This window comes from Dreissena polymorpha, chromosome 5 (genome assembly GCF_020536995.1).
Source record: "Dreissena polymorpha isolate Duluth1 chromosome 5, UMN_Dpol_1.0, whole genome shotgun sequence".
Classification (NCBI taxonomy): Eukaryota; Metazoa; Mollusca; class Bivalvia; order Myida; family Dreissenidae; genus Dreissena; species Dreissena polymorpha.
The window spans coordinates 2,002,813-2,023,961 of NC_068359.1; the positions used below are offsets into that span (position 1 = coordinate 2,002,813).

At 38.2% G+C, this 21,149-nt stretch overlaps 1 protein-coding gene across 7 annotated transcripts in view; it reads right to left on the reverse strand.

The window, feature by feature from the left end:
- Nucleotides 1–831: 831 nt before the first annotated feature.
- The window catches only part of LOC127881839 (ADP-sugar pyrophosphatase-like), a 38,215-nt gene continuing 17,897 nt past the window's right edge, over nucleotides 832–21,149 (reverse strand). For 6 of the 7 annotated variants that reach the window (XM_052429984.1, XM_052429985.1, XM_052429986.1 and 3 more), the window contains exons 7-11: nucleotides 9,290–9,345; nucleotides 8,148–8,193; nucleotides 6,514–6,522; nucleotides 5,656–5,709; nucleotides 832–3,857 (exon numbers count right to left, since the gene is read on the reverse strand). In XM_052429984.1, the coding sequence (XP_052285944.1) occupies nucleotides 3,757–3,857; nucleotides 5,656–5,709; nucleotides 6,514–6,522; nucleotides 8,148–8,193; nucleotides 9,290–9,345 (266 nt within the window). In that variant the 3' untranslated portion in view covers nucleotides 832–3,756. The remainder of the gene's footprint in view (nucleotides 3,858–5,655; nucleotides 5,710–6,513; nucleotides 6,523–8,147; nucleotides 8,194–9,289; nucleotides 9,346–21,149) is intronic. The other variant, XM_052429982.1, reaches the window with a different exon arrangement.

Genomic DNA, 21,149 nt, shown 5'->3' on the forward strand with positions numbered 1-21,149 from the left:
ACTCAATTCTTATCTTGGGTTTAATTTAATTAAGACTACAACATCCTCAAAGAGCCGACACAAAAGCTATGAAAGAGAAATCGATCTCGATTTAGAACACTGAAATGCCACAGTTTGCAGGAGGTCGAGTCCCATTTCCTATATTCAGGTCCCACTGTGTTATGCAAACATGAAGCAATTTTAAATAATACAATTCAACCGAACATTGAATACGTGTTTGAAATGCAGATTTATTATATATTTTTAATAGTAAGAGTCAGTTAAAGGGGCCTTTTCACAGATTTTGGCATTTTTTAAACTTATTCATTAAATGCTTTATATTGATAAATGTAAACATTGGATCGTAAAAGCTCCAGTAAAAAATCAAGAAAAAAAATTAAAAAAGGAAAAAAACATTGCCCGGAGCAGGTTTCGAACCAGTGACCCCTGGTGTCCTGCCAGAGTCCTGAAGTAAAAACGCTTTCGCCTACTGAGCTATTCCGCCGAGTACACATTCTTGACGTATTTTATACATTATATAAGCAATCTTCGTAGTTTCACAAAATTTAACGACAAAAACAGAACTCTCCAAATTATTCAATCGTTTCGCGTTGCAACGCTTTATAATTTTTAGGTTTTAAAATCGTCAAAAGATGCATATAATGGCTATATTAGAGCATGGTTAATGTTCAGTATTACTGTTTCCTCACAAATATCATAACTAAAACGAAAACTTACGAATCTGAAACAACTTTTTTCAATTTTGTCAATTTACCAAAGCGTGAAAAGATCCCTTTAAAACATAAAATTAATTGATCTGCATAAAACCAACATTCAAAACAAGTAACATGGTGTCTTTGGTAATACTTTATTTGGGTAATACATGAACATAATCAATAACATTTGTAAGCTTAACAATGTCATTGACAAACCAATGTGTACTTTTCTATAAAAGCACACAAAACAAAACAACAAAATTCCAAATATTACAAGGGCGCCAGTTTAAACAACCCTGTAAAAAGAGGCATTATTATGTGAATTTGAACACCCGTGTTGTATAAATTTGCCATTTAACCCATTCATGCCTAGCGTCCTGAAAAAAGGACATTGCAAACAGCGTAGACCTAGATGAGACGCCGCATGTAGCGGCGTCTCATCTGGGTCTTCTCTGTTTGCTTAAAGGAATTGTAGTAAGTAATATTCTAAATATAAAAATAAATATACTAGACATCCCTAATTTTGGAAATAAATTGATCCAATTTACAAGGATGGGAGAGTCCACTGGGCATAAATGGGTTAATCATTTTCTTGCACTGTCATTGAGAAATCATATCACTTATCATTTTATACTAAAATCAAGACAGACAAGTTCGTTGTATAAAAAGTCCACTTATATGATTAATTTATTAATATCATTCATCCAAATTTATGTTTGTAATGCACTTAAAAGATTTATCATTATAAGTATACACTGAATTAATATATAAATGATGTTGCATAGTTTAAACAAATACAACTTTTTGCCTAAATTTAATTAATTGTTATTTATGTGAAACCAAAACAAAACATTTTAAGCACTGCCATCAATCAAATGTGCAGAAGAAATTGATGACAATAACAAACATCATCTGTCAAAAAGCAGGCAAGTGAAAACTTCCCAAAATAAATGAACGTTAAAGTATATTTATTGCAGTTTATTACTTCTATTTAGGATAACTAAGCATAGAACTTGAATCACGGACAGTCTAAACAAAAATAAGTTTGACAAGTGACAAACAATTAGTTGAAAAGAATTTATAATTGTATTATTGATGTATGTATAATAATTGTCCGACACATGGGAGTTAAAATACAAAATCCCAGCTCATAAAAATATCAACAATTCAGTTTAATTATGAGTGCTTGAATTGTTCTTTAATTTAGCCAATCCTTTGAGGCAGAGGGAATTATTTGATTAATATTTTGAAAGTTAAAATGTTATAAACTTCTTGGTAAATCAAAGACAAAGTCTCTCCTTACATACTTAATACAAAATACTTTAATTAATACATGTATTACTAATATCGTTATAAGCATTAATCTAAAAGGCTACACAACACAAACACAGTCGCAACAAACACAAATAATTACAATAAATTTATTTACAATACCAAGGTTGTATAAACATTATATACGTTTTTAAAACTTTAATATGATACGTACTATTTGTACATATAAAGATATATGTGTGTTTTTGTATATATTTTTTTTAAATACATGTGTAAATAACTTACACAATCTTGTATAACTGTTATATGATATACAATCATATATGTACTGATAAATGTACATGTTTAACTGAAATAAAACGTTTTGCATGATTATGGAAGTTTTTTCTTCATTTTTGGCCTCTCGTATGAAATATACACTTCACATCTTAAAAATTTATTATTATTGCTCTAATACAGATTAAGTCACCTAGATCTTATTAACTTTTTTTGTGTGTTTACTCATCTTTTGTATTCCAATCCTCATATTTGGAGCATATAACATATATCTTTAAAATGTAGAAAAATACTTTTCAAATTTTAAATGTACATTTTCAATAAATAATTCCATGTCATTAAGCTATAATTGTACATTTTTCTCCGTAAGCACCCATCAAATCTATGGTTTAAGAAAGATAAAGTTGCTTTTTTCCTCCAATTACTTCCAAACATGTTTTACTATCAAAACAAAATGTTGCTGTATCTTTACTTTACAATATGTATGTACAGATATATAACATGATGTAACATGCCTCACCATTAACCAGTTATATATTTCTTTGTATTGTTTTATATGTGGAATGATCGGTATTTTGCCTTTTTTCCTGAATAAAGCATATCTATATCTATATCTATTAAAAATGTATAGCACTATTATTTTGCAAGAGTTATAACTTCTTAGCACTTTTCAGCCTTACAATTTCCCAAACACCCACTTCTGACCAATCTTGATATTTCAAGGGTCATACAACACAAGCATTTGATTATAAATTTGTTTTCAAAAGGTATTTGTAAGCATTAATTTTTCATTTAAGAAGAGCATTATGCTGAAATTGGCAGTTCAGTTTAAGGACTGTATACCCAATAATCCAAGCTTTCTACATATGAAGTCTCATCTTGGTGCATGATAATGAAGTCAATGGAGATATGCCCTGGACAAGATTTCAGCATGAATATTAGCAAATACAATAACTGAGCAATTGTGAATGCAAGGGTAATGAAAGCAGGAGTTATTGTTTTGTGCACTGCACTTCCCCTTATTGAGTTCTATCTTAAAATGAAATGTCAAGTTGATACCTCTAATAATTTGAATATATTACTTTGACAAGATGGAAGTGTAATAAAGATACAGAAAGGCAAATGAATATCAAAATATGGAAGCAAAGAGTTATGGCTCTTGTGCAGTCCACATCCCTTTAATGATATATAATTACTAAGTTTAAGATCTTTTTATATGTACGTTTGAAGTTGAAACCAATAATAACTTTCAAGAATTATCACGAACAAGAAATCTGACAGTCTGACAAGACTGAATCCAGTATACAAGCCTTACAACTGTGTTGTGAAAGGTACATAAATATGATACAGTTTTAAAATATGATAAAATAAACTTCAGACTATTCTGGAATAAGACCTCTGACAAACACATAAAACCTACACTGATTTTGTTCTCCAAAAATAGTCCAGCATCACCAGGTTAAACCACCACCATATTGCATACTCTAATACTTCCACATTCTCTCATTTGTGACTACTTTGGTGTTTTTGGCTGTACCATGCCCTTGGTATGTTCCATCGCTAGGGCGTACATGTACAGACGCGAGTCCACCACCATACCCTCAGTGGAATATTCTGAAATAACTGCAGCACTTGAAAACAGGGTTAGCACTCCGATAGGTGTAAAGTACGTTTATTGTTTCGCTTTTGAGTATCATGTAAAATAAAGGTATGAAAAATAGGGCTAGCAAATCAATTATTTGAGAAAAACACTTAAAATTACCCATTTAAAGTTTACTTTCTGTGATATCTTGAAATAATACGATCAAGGCCCATGCATGAAGTCAGAAAAACAATAGAAATAAACGCTAACATATTCTTGGAGTAAAACACTACAAAAGTGAAACTTAAATTTCAAACTTGCATGGCATGTGCATATATGAAAGTAGAAGATTCAACAAAATTAGCATGATTTTATTTTCACAACAGTAACATATCATTATGAGGGATAGATGTGAAATTGATGTATCCATAAGACAGCTCTATACTTACATTATATTCTGGGGTTTACCAGCTCTCCAAACATAAAGCTGTAAAACTCACCCAAATTAAAGAAAATGGACCTGATCCCAAAAGTGATTTTTCCCATTCATATATTATAATAGTGTTTCCAATTTAGAAGAACAAGATGGCCATCAAGCACTCACATGAGTTCACAAAAAGCAATTGTTAAAGACTTAACCTGATACATGTTGAAGGCGTAAACTTAAAGAGAGAAAATAGGATAGAACAAGACATGTGCCCAAAGGGTGCTCCTCCATTCTACGTTTGTCTTAAAACTCTGCTTATGTCAAACACAATCTGTTTATTGCAGTTGGACATTTGACCTCTAAGAGTGACCCTTACCTTTTAGATAGGGAGACAGGTTTAAAAATAGCATGGTGTATGACAAGGTTACAGTGAGAATAAGCTGTTTTATGGCACAATTTTATCTCTGACATGTGACCTTGACCTTTGCATGAAAGACATTATTATCCAACATAATCCCCTTTGTCTGTTTGGAAATTTAACATACTACATTTAAGTAGTACCCGAGCCGTCAATGACCTATCGAGCCAAATTTAGCGTTAGAATTCCTGTGTATGTTTATGTATATTTATCGTACCCAGGGTACATGTAAGAATACTTAGAGTACCCCGGGTACAGAGTAGTCTCTGAGCGGACAATGACCAATCTAGCAGTACTGTTTGGATAGCATGTACTACGTTTCGGTAGAATAGTAAGGATAAGCGATAAATATAAACATCCGTATTAGCAATTATGTGTATTGTCTGGCGTGTTACAGGTTATACCTCAAACAGGCGGTGTATTGAAGATAATAAACTAAATTAAAAGATGAAGATGTCTGATCAATACCTGATTGAAATAGTTTCTGCACTTTTATTACAAAAAAATAAAATAAAAATAAAGTAATGTAAAATTGGCTTTGTCGCTTAAAACACTCATTAATGGTAATTCAGTCTCACTTATCCGCTAATAATAACAATGAACTAGTTGATTTGCATACAATAAGAAGGGCCAGTTACTATAACCTGATAACAAATGAATAGTTTATTGATAATCAGGTCCACCTCCTTTAAGTAACTCTCATGTCATTCCCCCCTCTCCCCACCGCGATTTATAGCCACAGTGTTTTATCGCAGACAAGTGTAACAAACAAATTGGAAACTGACTGCCTGCCACATTTTTTCCCAATCAGAAATCTGCAAATTTACATATATTGACGGAATAGACATTTTTTGGATAAACTACACAATTTCATGCAGACAAAAATAAATGGTTTCACAGAAATCATTAAAAACATGTAACCCAGATTCAAACTTGACCTATATGTCAAGATTAGAAGTTAAATGTGTGAACAATAAAAAGTTACCATTTAATTTTGATAGAAGTTCATCCATGGGAACAGTGAGGACTTCAATGAATTCTGAAATTAATTAAATCTAATAAAAACAAGCGATGTGTTTGTGAAACACGATGTCCCCATATATTTGACCTTTGACCTTGAAGGATGACCTTGACCTTTCACCACTCACAATGTGCAGCTCCATGAGATACACATGCATACCGAATAGCAAGTTGCTATCTTCAATATTGCATAAGTGTACATTAAATAAGCGGTTTTGACCCATATATTTGACCATTGACCTTGAAGGATGACCTTGACCTTTCACCACTCAAAATGTGCAGCTCTATGAGATACACATGCATGTCAAATATGAAGTTGCTATCTTCAATATTGCAAAAGTTATTACAAATGTTAAAGTTTGCACAAACAAACGCACAAACCAACAGACAGACAGGGCAAAAACAATATGTCCCCCACTGTAGTGGTGGGGGACATAAAAATATAAATACATATAAATAAATATTTATTTATTATATGTTTTTATATACATAAATTATAATTATTGAACTGTGTGCTAGGGACACAGGTCTTGTGTGTGATATTGTGACTCAGCATAGCAAACATTTGCAATACATTATTTTACAAATTTCCCTCACAAATATAACTTCCAGATAAGTTTTTGATTACTTCAATTGAGCAGTATGGTGGGACAATGAGTGCTGTGCCATTCGAAAAGTCTTGTAAGGAGCTACCCCGTCGGCTAGATGCCTAGCATGACAAGTTTGACATTCTCCTCATACTTATTACATGTCACATGATTTCACTTTGTTAGTGTGCTAAAAATAAAAGAACAAGAACAAAAAGGAGTGGAATAAAACATACCTCCTTCGTCTGCACTCAGCCATTTTATGAAACAAAATACATTTACACATTAATAACTTTATATGTATATTAATGAATAAAATATTTTTATATATACCTGTTATTGTTACTTGCACAATTTATCAATAATTTGAAATTCTGATGTTTAGGAATAAAACCACAAGGGCACAATCCTGATATGCTGAATAACCATGCATTGGAAAGACAAACAAATATTAATTGACCAATAAACTTGCATTCGTCACAATAGCAAAGAACACCACCAACGCAGCATTTAGTAATATATAGCATGAAGTTAAAAATGTCTATGTTGAAAAGGAGCGTAACATTTGTAACCTTTCAAGTAGGGCAAAAAAATTGATTATGCACAACTTAACCCTTTCAGCGCTGGAACCGAATTTGGAAGGCCTGTGCAAATAGTTTGGATCCAGATGAGACGCCACTGAACGTGGCATCTCATCAGGATCCAAACTGTTTGCTATTCTGATAGTATTCTTTGAAAAAAAAATGAAGAAAATGCTAATTTTAGAAATTTAGCAGGCAACATTTTAGCAGACGAAACATTTCCCAGCATGCAAAGGGTTTTTATCACGATGAGAAATGCCAGCAAGTATGTAAATGTAGGAGACTGCCTTGGTTTCTGTAAACTGAGAGACGGATGTACATTATGATTACAGTATACGCACTGTACTATTAACAGGGGAACAACAAGAATGCAAACATATTTTTTTATTTTTTTCATGCTTTATACATATTAAAGCCTCACACCTTGTTAATCAATACGTGTTCATCAATACATTTACATGTAGATGCAATTTGAAAGGTGCAAAATTGTATAATTCTATAGCCTAGTCAGCAAGTTTTTTTTCCTTCAAACGGTACCGCTTTTAAAACCGAAAGTAGGATTTCTAGACATACATTGTATATGTCCATTCATTTCATTTCCACACACATGATTATTTTTAAGTTTTAAAGCGCAAAAAAAGATGGATTTCTACCTTGTCACCACCAGATATGTTCTTATTGGCATAGATTAAATTTAATCTATAGCCTAGTTAGCAAGTAATTTATTATTTTTTTTAAACGGTACCGCTTTTAAAACCGAAAGTAGGATTTCTAAACATTTACGTCCATTTTGACAAACGCGATTATTTTTAAGTTTTAAAGCGCAAAAAGACGGATTTATACCTTGTAACCACAAGATATATATTCTAATTGGCACAGATAAAATATGTTTCTTATTTATACTTAAATTTACTATGCCAAATAAGGTGTGTGGCTTTAATGCTATTTAAATAAGACGGTTTTTTTTCACTAGGCTGTGCTGAGGTTAGGGACTACTTTCTAAATAGCTTTACCAGTACATGTACTTGCATTCTTTTTCTTGTATTCATTAAAATCAAAATTACCATGCTATACAATGAAATAAACATCAATTCAGAGGTCACAAATAAGGCTTTTGAAATTTTACCATTAACATTTTATAACTGCTTTTCAGTGTAGTTTGCAATATGGCAATAGCTCTCACCAAGCTTAATAGTGTTATTTATTTACAAAGGTTGACAATTTAATGCCCTCAACATATTTAAAATTGCTTGATATGACACTGAATTGCGTTCGTAGAGATTTATTACCTGATTTTTGTTCTGGATTCTGATTTTCAGGCAAATCCCCATCAATCTGGATGAGTAACAATAATATATGCATGCACATGTTTGTGACTTAAAGGTATTAGAAAAAACAAGAGGGCCTGAAAGGAACAAAGTCGCTCACCTGAGATAAAAAGAAATGACCTGTACTGTAGAGCCCAAGATATCAATGGAACAAATGTACTAACCAAGTTTCATGAAGAATGAACAACAAATGGCCCCCTGGCAGCCATGTTTTTCAACAGACCTGAACCATTTTTGAACTCGTCCAAGATGTCATTGGGACATATCTTCTGACAAAGTTTCATGAAGATCCGACAATAAATGTGGCCTCTACAGTGTTAACAAGGCAAATGTTAATGACACACAATGGAAGACAGACAATTGACAAAAGGTGATCACAAGAGTTCACCATGAGCATAAAATATTATGCTAATAAAGATTGTCACCATGTTTGAAGATGATAGTATTAAAACTAATTGAGTAAACTTAATCAAGATATGATAACAACATTTGTTCTCAGCAAGTGTCATTCAGATTGAAATAAAAATGTGACTAAAAGTATTCACAATGTTTCACTATAAAAAACTGTAGACATACAAAAAACTACCACCCCACTGAGAGCATTGTTTTCAAAGTGGGTGCAGCTTTGAATAAATGAAAGCTTGTCAGAATTTTTTATTTTAAGGTCACAGTGACCTTGACCTTTGACCTAGTGACCCAAAGTGGGAGTGGCGTGTAGAACTCATCAAGGTGCAGCTACATATGAAGTTTCAAAGTTGTAGGTGGAAGCACTTTGATTTTAGAGCCAATGTTCAAAAAGTTAACAAAATGTTAAGGTTTTAGCACGATGGGGACGGCAGACGACACGACACGCTGGCTATGACAATACCTCGGGTTTCCAACAAAAAACAGCCGAGCTAAAAATGTTGAACATATTTTTTAAATATCAACACAATTTTTTGCCCAGTAATTTTCACTATCACATCAAAACATTGAATATCTATTGGTGTTGTTAAAAAAACATTTTTACATCGGTTAATAAAATTTTGCATTCTCATGGTATTAAATTATAGAAATTATTTCAATAAATACTCCTCGACAGCTCATATAAAACGTAAGGATACCTGTACAGTTAAAAACTGTGCTGTAGAATTGCTCATCCCACCATCTAGAGCCGAGGCTGGAATACCAAACATATATCCTTACTATGTGCTGATACAAACTCAGGCCTCATACATACTGACTTATTAGGTTGATATTTATTATTAATTATGACAAAGATCAGTTTGCAATTATTAAAACTGATAATAAGAACGTCAAATTAGAACACTTAGGCCAACCTAGAACAGTGTTTGTTTGCCATTGCTTACCAACGTATCCAATAAATGTGATGAGTAAGTAGGCAATATTTTGTTAGCAAACACAATTGCATGCTTGCAAATTTCAAAACAATCTTCTATGATACAAAGGTCAATTTTATTTCTGTTACTGTATGATCTATTATAAGCGGGTGTCCGGTTGTTCTGGTCATTTCATTTACTCAAGATAAAAGAGAAAACATAGATTAATCCAGTACAAAAACAATTTTACTTTAACCCAAACATTCTTTTGAGTAGGGGGCCATTAAAAAAAGTGAGTAGAAAATGCCAAGCAAAGATTAAACTGTTGATCTAATATACACATCTTTGTACACAGGTGTATGCAACCATTTATCTAAGCAAATCCTTTTCTAGTAGAAAACAAATTGAACCTCTTGGTTTTGAAAATAACAAACAAGTTGTAATTTAGGGATATATAGAAAACTGCCCCACTATCTGACAGCCTTGAGTTCTCAGAAATTAGATATAATTTGATGACATATTTAAAGCCAACAATTATATTTTCTAACTATATAACCATCTAATGAAAACGATCCATTTCCCTTAGTAAGTAAGCTCAGTAGGTGATCGATCACTCAAAGAGCCTTTCTGTAACTGATTTTCCTTTGAAAGATTTTGAAACAATGCGTTACCTGGGGTGCTATGTTTGACCACTACAGTATATCCAGTCTCATTCCAATGTGTTACCTGGGGTACTATGTTTGACCACTCCAGTATATCCAGTCTCATAACAGTGTGTTACCTGGGGTGCAATGTTTGACCACTCCAGTATATCCAGTCTCATAACAGTGTGTTACCTGGGGTACTATGTTTGACCACTCCAGTATGTCCAGTCTCATAACAGTGTGTTACCTGGGGTACTATGTTTGACCACTCCAGTATATCCAGTCTCATAACAGTGTGTTACCTGGGGTGCTATGTTTGACCACTCCAGTATATCCAGTCCCATTCCAATGTGTTACCTGCAGTGCTATGTTTGACCACTCAAGTATATCCAGTCTCATAACAGTGTGTTACCTGGGTACTATGTTTGATCACTCCAGTATATCCAGTCTCATAACAGTGTGTTACCTGGGGTACTTTGTTTGACCACTCCAGTATATCCAGTCTCATAACAATGTGTTACCTGGGGTGCTATGTTTGACCACTCCAGTATATCCAGTCTCATAACAGTGTGTTACCTGGGGTGCTATGTTTGATCACTCCAGTATATCCAGTCTCATAACAGTGTGTTACCTGGGGTGCTATGTTTAACCACTCCAGTATATCCAGTCTCATAACAGTGTGTTACCTGGGGTACTATGTTTGACCACTCCAGTATATCCAGTCTCATAACAGTGTGTTAACTGGGTACTATGTTTGACCACTCCAGTATATCCAGTCTCATAACAGTGTGTTACCTGGGGTGCTATGTTTGACCACTCCAGTATATCCAGTCTCATAACAGTGTGTTAACTGGGTACTATGTTTGACCACTCCAGTATATCCAGTCTCATTCCAATGTGTTACCTGGGTACTATGTTTGACCACTCCAGTATATCCAGTCTCATAACAGTGTGTTACCTGGGGTGCTATGTTTGACCACTCCAGTATATCCAGTCTCATTCCAATGTGTTACCTGGGGTGCTATGTTTGACCACTCCAGTATATCCAGTCTCATTCCAATGTGTTACCTGCGGTGCAATGTTTGACCACTCCAGTATATCCAGTCTCATTCCAATGTGTTACCTGGGGTACTATGTTTGACCACTCCAGTATATCCAGTCTCATAACAGTGTGTTACCTGGGGTACTATGTTTGACCACTCCAGTATATCCAGTCTCATTCCAATGTGTTACCTGGGTACTATGTTTGACCACTTTAGTATATCCAGTCTCATAACAATGTGTTACCTGGGGTGCTATGTTTGACCACTCCAGTATATCCAGTCTCATTCCAATGTGTTACCTGGGGTACTATGTTTGACCACTCCAGTATATCCAGTCTCATAACAGTGTGTTACCTGGGTACTATGTTTGACCACTCCAGTATATCCAGTCTCATAACAGTGTGTTACCTGGGGTGCTATGTTTGACCACTCCAGTATATCCAGTCTCATAACAGTGTGTTACCTGGGGTGCTATGTTTGACCACTCCAGTATATCCAGTCTCATTCCAATGTGTTACCTGGGGTACTATGTTTGACCACTCCAGTATATCCAGTCTCATAACAGTGTGTTACCTGCGGTGCTATGTTTGACCACTCCAATATATCCAGTCTCATAACAATGTGTTACCTGGGGTGCTATGTTTGACCACTCCAGTATATCCAGTCTCATAACATTGTGTTACCTGGGGTGCTATGTTTGCCCACTCCAGTATATCCAGTCTCATAACAGTGTGTTACCTGGGGTACTATGTTTGACCACTCCAGTATATCCAGTCTCATAACAGTGTGTTACCTGGGGTACTATGTTTGACCACTCCAGTATATCCAGTCTCATAACAGTGTGTTACCTGGGGTGCTATGTTTGACCACTCCAGTATATCCAGTCTCATAACAGTGTGTTACCTGGGTACTATATTTGACCACTCCAGTATATCCAGTCTCATAACAGTGTGTTACATGGGATACTATGTTTGACCACTCCAGTATATCCAGTCTCATAACAGTGTGTTACCTGGGGTACTATGTTTGACCAATCCAGTATATCCAGTCTAATAACAGTGTGTTACCTGGGGTACTATGTTTGACCACTCCAGTATATCCAGTCTCATAACAGTGTGTTACCTGGGGTACTATGTTTGACCACTCCAGTATATCCAGTCTCATAACAGTGTGTCACCTGGGGTGCTATGTTTGACCACTCCAGTATATCCAGTCTCATTCCAATGTGTTACCTGGGTACTATGTTTGACCACTCCAGTATATCCAGTCTCATAACAGTGTGTTACCTGGGGTACTATGTTTGACCACTCCAGTATATCCAGTCTCATAACAGTGTGTTACCTGGGGTGCTATGTTTGACCACTCCAGTATATCCAGTCTCATAACAGTGTGTTACCTGGGTACTATGTTTGACCACTCCAGTATATCCAGTCTCATAACAGTGTGTTACCTGGGGTACTATGTTTGACCACTCCAGTATATCCAGTCTCATAACAGTGTGTTACCTGGGGTGCTATGTTTGACCACTCCAGTATATCCAGTCTCATAACAGTGTGTTACCTGGGGTACTATGTTTGACCACTCCAGTATATCCAGTCTCATAACAGTGTGTTACCTGGGGTACTATGTTTGACCACTCCAGTATATCCAGTCTCATAACAGTGTGTTACCTGCGGTGCTATGTTTGACCACTCCAGTATATCCAGTCTCATAACAGTGTGTTACCTGGGTACTATGTTTGACCACTCCAGTATATCCAGTCTCATAACAGTGTGTTACCTGGGGTACTATGTTTGACCACTCCAGTATATCCAGTCTCATAACAGTGTGTTACCTGGGGTGCTATGTTTGACCACTCCAGTATACCCAGTCTCATTCCAATGTGTTACCTGGGTACTATGTTTGACCACTCCAGTATATCCAGTCTCATAACAGTGTGTTACCTGGGGTGCTATGTTTGACCACTCCAGTATATCCAGTCTCATTCCAATGTGTTACCTGGGGTGCTATGTTTGACCACTCCAGTATATCCAGTCTCATTCCAATGTGTTACCTGCGGTGCAATGTTTGACCACTCCAGTATATCCAGTCTCATTCCAATGTGTTACCTGGGGTACTATGTTTGACCACTCCAGTATATCCAGTCTCATAACAGTGTGTTACCTGGGGTACTATGTTTGACCACTCCAGTATATCCAGTCTCATTCCAATGTGTTACCTGGGTACTATGTTTGACCACTTTAGTATATCCAGTCTCATAACAATGTGTTACCTGGGGTGCTATGTTTGACCACTCCAGTATATCCAGTCTCATTCCAATGTGTTACCTGGGGTACTATGTTTGACCACTCCAGTATATCCAGTCTCATAACAGTGTGTTACCTGGGTACTATGTTTGACCACTCCAGTATATCCAGTCTCATAACAGTGTGTTACCTGGGGTGCTATGTTTGACCACTCCAGTATATCCAGTCTCATAACAGTGTGTTACCTGGGGTGCTATGTTTGACCACTCCAGTATTTCCAGTCTCATTCCAATGTGTTACCTGGGGTACTATGTTTGACCACTCCAGTATATCCAGTCTCATAACAGTGTGTTACCTGCGGTGCTATGTTTGACCACTCCAATATATCCAGTCTCATAACAATGTGTTACCTGGGGTGCTATGTTTGACCACTCCAGTATATCCAGTCTCATAACATTGTGTTACCTGGGGTGCTATGTTTGCCCACTCCAGTATATCCAGTCTCATAACAGTGTGTTACCTGGGGTACTATGTTTGACCACTCCAGTATATCCAGTCTCATAACAGTGTGTTACCTGGGGTACTATGTTTGACCACTCCAGTATATCCAGTCTCATAACAGTGTGTTACCTGGGGTGCTATGTTTGACCACTCCAGTATATCCAGTCTCATAACAGTGTGTTACCTGGGTACTATATTTGACCACTCCAGTATATCCAGTCTCATAACAGTGTGTTACATGGGATACTATGTTTGACCACTCCAGTATATCCAGTCTCATAACAGTGTGTTACCTGGGGTACTATGTTTGACCAATCCAGTATATCCAGTCTAATAACAGTGTGTTACCTGGGGTACTATGTTTGACCACTCCAGTATATCCAGTCTCATAACAGTGTGTTACCTGGGGTACTATGTTTGACCACTCCAGTATATCCAGTCTCATAACAGTGTGTTACCTGCGGTGCTATGTTTGACCACTCCAGTATATCCAGTCTCATAACAGTGTGTTACCTGGGGTACTATGTTTGACCACTCCAGTATATCCAGTCTCATAACAGTGTGTTACCTGGGGTGCTATGTTTGACCACTCCAGTATATCCAGTCTCATTCCAATGTGTTACCTGGGTACTATGTTTGACCACTCCAGTATATCCAGTCTCATAACAGTGTGTTACCTGGGGTACTATGTTTGACCACTCCAGTATATCCAGTCTCATAACAGTGTGTTACCTGGGGTGCTATGTTTAACCACTCCAGTATATCCAGTCTCATAACAGTGTGTTACCTGGGGTACTATGTTTGACCACTCCAGTATATCCAGTCTCATAACAGTGTGTTAACTGGGTACTATGTTTGACCACTCCAGTATATCCAGTGTCATAACAGTGTGTTACCTGGGGTGCTATGTTTGACCACTCCAGTATATCCAGTCTCATAACAGTGTGTTAACTGGGTACTATGTTTGACCACTCCAGTATATCCAGTCTCATTCCAATGTGTTACCTGGGTACTATGTTTGACCACTCCAGTATATCCAGTCTCATAACAGTGTGTTACCTGGGGTGCTATGTTTGACCACTCCAGTATATCCAGTCTCATTCCAATGTGTTACCTGGGGTGCTATGTTTGACCACTCCAGTATATCCAGTCTCATTCCAATGTGTTACCTGCGGTGCAATGTTTGACCACTCCAGTATATCCAGTCTCATTCCAATGTGTTACCTGGGGTACTATGTTTGACCACTCCAGTATATCCAGTCTCATAACAGTGTGTTACCTGGGGTACTATGTTTGACCACTCCAGTATATCCAGTCTCATTCCAATGTGTTACCTGGGTACTATGTTTGACCACTTTAGTATATCCAGTCTCATAACAATGTGTTACCTGGGGTGCTATGTTTGACCACTCCAGTATATCCAGTCTCATTCCAATGTGTTACCTGGGGTACTATGTTTGACCACTCCAGTATATCCAGTCTCATAACAGTGTGTTACCTGGGTACTATGTTTGACCACTCCAGTATATCCAGTCTCATAACAGTGTGTTACCTGGGGTGCTATGTTTGACCACTCCAGTATATCCAGTCTCATAACAGTGTGTTACCTGGGGTGCTATGTTTGACCACTCCAGTATATCCAGTCTCATTCCAATGTGTTACCTGGGGTACTATGTTTGACCACTCCAGTATATCCAGTCTCATAACAGTGTGTTACCTGCGGTGCTATGTTTGACCACTCCAATATATCCAGTCTCATAACAATGTGTTACCTGGGGTGCTATGTTTGACCACTCCAGTATATCCAGTCTCATAACATTGTGTTACCTGGGGTGCTATGTTTGCCCACTCCAGTATATCCAGTCTCATAACAGTGTGTTACCTGGGGTACTATGTTTGACCACTCCAGTATATCCAGTCTCATAACAGTGTGTTACCTGGGGTACTATGTTTGACCACTCCAGTATATCCAGTCTCATAACAGTGTGTTACCTGGGGTGCTATGTTTGACCACTCCAGTATATCCAGTCTCATAACAGTGTGTTACCTGGGTACTATATTTGACCACTCCAGTATATCCAGTCTCATAACAGTGTGTTACATGGGATACTATGTTTGACCACTCCAGTATATCCAGTCTCATAACAGTGTGTTACCTGGGGTACTATGTTTGACCAATCCAGTATATCCAGTCTAATAACAGTGTGTTACCTGGGGTACTATGTTTGACCACTCCAGTATATCCAGTCTCATAACAGTGTGTTACCTGGGGTACTATGTTTGACCACTCCAGTATATCCAGTCTCATAACAGTGTGTTACCTGCGGTGCTATGTTTGACCACTCCAGTATATCCAGTCTCATAACAGTGTGTTACCTGGGGTACTATGTTTGACCACTCCAGTATATCCAGTCTCATAACAGTGTGTCACCTGGGGTGCTATGTTTGACCACTCCAGTATATCAGTCTCATAACAGTGTGTTACCTGGGTACTATGTTTGACCACTCCAGTATATCCAGTCTCATAACAGTGTGTTACCTGGGGTACTATGTTTGACCACTCCAGTATATCCAGTCTCATAACAGTGTGTTACCTGGGGTGCTATGTTTGACCACTCCAGTATATCCAGTCTCATAACAGTGTGTTACCTGGGGTACTATGTTTGACCACTCCAGTATATCCAGTCTCATAACAGTGTGTTACCTGGGGTGCTATGTTGACCACTCCAGTATATCCAGTCTCATAACAGTGTGTTACCTGGGGTGCTATGTTTGACCACTCCAGTATATCCAGTCTCATTCCAATGTGTTACCTGGGGTACTATGTTTGACCACTCCAGTATATCCAGTCTCATAACAGTGTGTTACCTGCGGTGCTATGTTTGACCACTCCAATATATCCAGTCTCATAACAATGTGTTACCTGGGTACTATGTTTGACCACTCCAGTATATCCAGTCTCATAACAGTGTGTTACCTGGGGTACTATGTTTGACCACTCCAGTATATCCAGTCTCATAACAGTGTGTTACCTGGGGTGCTATGTTTAACCACTCCAGTATATCCAGTCTCATAACAGTGTGTTACCTGGGGTACTATGTTTGACCACTCCAGTATATCCAGTCTCATAACAGTGTGTTAACTGGGTACTATGTTTGACCACTCCAGTATATCCAGTGTCATAACAGTGTGTTACCTGGGGTGCTATGTTTGACCACTCCAGTATATCCAGTCTCATAACAGTGTGTTAACTGGGTACTATGTTTGACCACTCCAGTATATCCAGTCTCATTCCAATGTGTTACCTGGGTACTATGTTTGACCACTCCAGTATATCCAGTCTCATAACAGTGTGTTACCTGGGGTGCTATGTTTGACCACTCCAGTATATCCAGTCTCATTCCAATGTGTTACCTGGGGTGCTATGTTTGACCACTCCAGTATATCCAGTCTCATTCCAATGTGTTACCTGCGGTGCAATGTTTGACCACTCCAGTATATCCAGTCTCATTCCAATGTGTTACCTGGGGTACTATGTTTGACCACTCCAGTATATCCAGTCTCATAACAGTGTGTTACCTGGGGTACTATGTTTGACCACTCCAGTATATCCAGTCTCATTCCAATGTGTTACCTGGGTACTATGTTTGACCACTTTAGTATATCCAGTCTCATAACAATGTGTTACCTGGGGTGCTATGTTTGACCACTCCAGTATATCCAGTCTCATTCCAATGTGTTACCTGGGGTACTATGTTTGACCACTCCAGTATATCCAGTCTCATAACAGTGTGTTACCTGGGTACTATGTTTGACCACTCCAGTATATCCAGTCTCATAACAGTGTGTTACCTGGGGTGCTATGTTTGACCACTCCAGTATATCCAGTCTCATAACAGTGTGTTACCTGGGGTGCTATGTTTGACCACTCCAGTATATCCAGTCTCATTCCAATGTGTTACCTGGGGTACTATGTTTGACCACTCCAGTATATCCAGTCTCATAACAGTGTGTTACCTGCGGTGCTATGTTTGACCACTCCAATATATCCAGTCTCATAACAATGTGTTACCTGGGGTGCTATGTTTGACCACTCCAGTATATCCAGTCTCATAACATTGTGTTACCTGGGGTGCTATGTTTGCCCACTCCAGTATATCCAGTCTCATAACAGTGTGTTACCTGGGGTACTATGTTTGACCACTCCAGTATATCCAGTCTCATAACAGTGTGTTACCTGGGGTACTATGTTTGACCACTCCAGTATATCCAGTCTCATAACAGTGTGTTACCTGGGGTGCTATGTTTGACCACTCCAGTATATCCAGTCTCATAACAGTGTGTTACCTGGGTACTATATTTGACCACTCCAGTATATCCAGTCTCATAACAGTGTGTTACATGGGATACTATGTTTGACCACTCCAGTATATCCAGTCTCATAACAGTGTGTTACCTGGGGTACTATGTTTGACCAATCCAGTATATCCAGTCTAATAACAGTGTGTTACCTGGGGTACTATGTTTGACCACTCCAGTATATCCAGTCTCATAACAGTGTGTTACCTGGGGTACTATGTTTGACCACTCCAGTATATCCAGTCTCATAACAGTGTGTTACCTGCGGTGCTATGTTTGACCACTCCAGTATATCCAGTCTCATAACAGTGTGTTACCTGGGGTACTATGTTTGACCACTCCAGTATATCCAGTCTCATAACAGTGTGTCACCTGGGGTGCTATGTTTGACCACTCCAGTATATCCAGTCTCATTCCAATGTGTTACCTGGGTACTATGTTTGACCACTCCAGTATATCCAGTCTCATAACAGTGTGTTACCTGGGGTACTATGTTTGACCACTCCAGTATATCCAGTCTCATAACAGTGTGTTACCTGGGGTGCTATGTTTGACCACTCCAGTATATCCAGTCTCATAACAGTGTGTTACCTGGGTACTATGTTTGACCACTCCAGTATATCCAGTCTCATAACAGTGTGTTACCTGGGGTACTATGTTTGACCACTCCAGTATATCCAGTCTCATAACAGTGTGTTACCTGGGGTGCTATGTTTGACCACTCCAGTATATCCAGTCTCATAACAGTGTGTTACCTGGGGTACTATGTTTGACCACTCCAGTATATCCAGTCTCATAACAGTGTGTTACCTGGGGTGCTATGTTTGACCACTCCAGTATACCCAGTCTCATTCCAATGTGTTACCTGGGTACTATGTTTGACCACTCCAGTATATCCAGTCTCATAACAGTGTGTTACCTGGGGTGCTATGTTTGACCACTCCAGTATATCCAGTCTCATTCCAATGTGTTACCTGGGGTGCTATGTTTGACCACTCCAGTATATCCAGTCTCATTCCAATGTGTTACCTGCGGTGCAATGTTTGACCACTCCAGTATATCCAGTCTCATTCCAATGTGTTACCTGGGGTACTATGTTTGACCACTCCAGTATATCCAGTCTCATAACAGTGTGTTACCTGGGGTACTATGTTTGACCACTCCAGTATATCCAGTCTCATTCCAATGTGTTACCTGGGTACTATGTTTGACCACTTTAGTATATCCAGTCTCATAACAATGTGTTACCTGGGGTGCTATGTTTGACCACTCCAGTATATCCAGTCTCATTCCAATGTGTTACCTGGGGTACTATGTTTGACCACTCCAGTATATCCAGTCTCATAACAGTGTGTTACCTGGGTACTATGTTTGACCACTCCAGTATATACAGTCTCATAACAGTGTGTTACCTGGGGTGCTATGTTTGACCACTCCAGTATATCCAGTCTCATAACAGTGTGTTACCTGGGGTGCTATGTTTGACCACTCCAGTATATCCAGTCTCATTCCAATGTGTTACCTGGGGTACTATGTTTGACCACTCCAGTATATCCAGTCTCATAACAGTGTGTTACCTGCGGTGCTATGTTTGACCACTCCAATATATCCAGTCTCATAACAATGTGTTACCTGGGGTGCTATGTTTGACCACTCCAGTATATCCAGTCTCATAACATTGTGTTACCTGGGGTGCTATGTTTGCCCACTCCAGTATATCCAGTCTCATAACAGTGTGTTAACTGGGGTACTATGTTTGACCACTCCAGTATATCCAGTCTCATAACAGTGTGTTACCTGGGGTACTATGTTTGACCACTCCAGTATATCCAGTCTCATAACAGTGTGTTACCTGGGGTGCTATGTTTGACCACTCCAGTATATCCAGTCTCATAACAGTGTGTTACCTGGGTACTATATTTGACCACTCCAGTATATCCAGTCTCATAACAGTGTGTTACATGGGATACTATGTTTGACCACTCCAGTATATCCAGTCTCATAACAGTGTGTTACCTGGGGTACTATGTTTGACCAATCCAGTATATCCAGTCTAATAACAGTGTGTTACCTGGGGTACTATGTTTGACCACTCCAGTATATCCAGTCTCATAACAGTGTGTTACCTGGGGTACTATGTTTGACCACTCCAGTATATCCAGTCTCATAACAGTGTGTTACCTGCGGTGCTATGTTTGACCACTCCAGTATATCCAGTCTCATAACAGTGTGTTACCTGGGGTACTATGTTTGACCACTCCAGTATATCCAGTCTCATAACAGTGTGTTACCTGGGGTGCTATGTTTGACCACTCCAGTATATCCAGTCTCATTCCAATGTGTTACCTGGGTACTATGTTTGACCACTCCAGTATATCCAGTCTCATAACAGTGTGTTACCTGGGGTACTATGTTTGACCACTCCAGTATATCCAGTCTCATAACAGTGTGTTACCTGGGGTGCTATGTTTGACCACTCCAGTATATCCAGTCTCATAACAGTGTGTTACCTGGGTACTATGTTTGACCACTCCAGTATATCCAGTCTCATAACAGTGTGTTACCTGGGGTACTATGTTTGACCACTCCAGTATATCCAGTCTCATAACAGTGTGTTACCTGGGGTGCTATGTTTGACCACTCCAGTATATCCAGTCTCATAACAGTGTGTTACCTGGGGTACTATGTTTGACCACTCCAGTATATCCAGTCTCATAACAGTGTGTTACCTGGGGTACTATGTTTGACCACTCCAGTATATCCAGTCTCATAACAGTGTGTTACCTGCGGTGCTATGTTTGACCACTCCAGTATATCCAGTCTCATAACAGTGTGTTACCTGGGTACTATG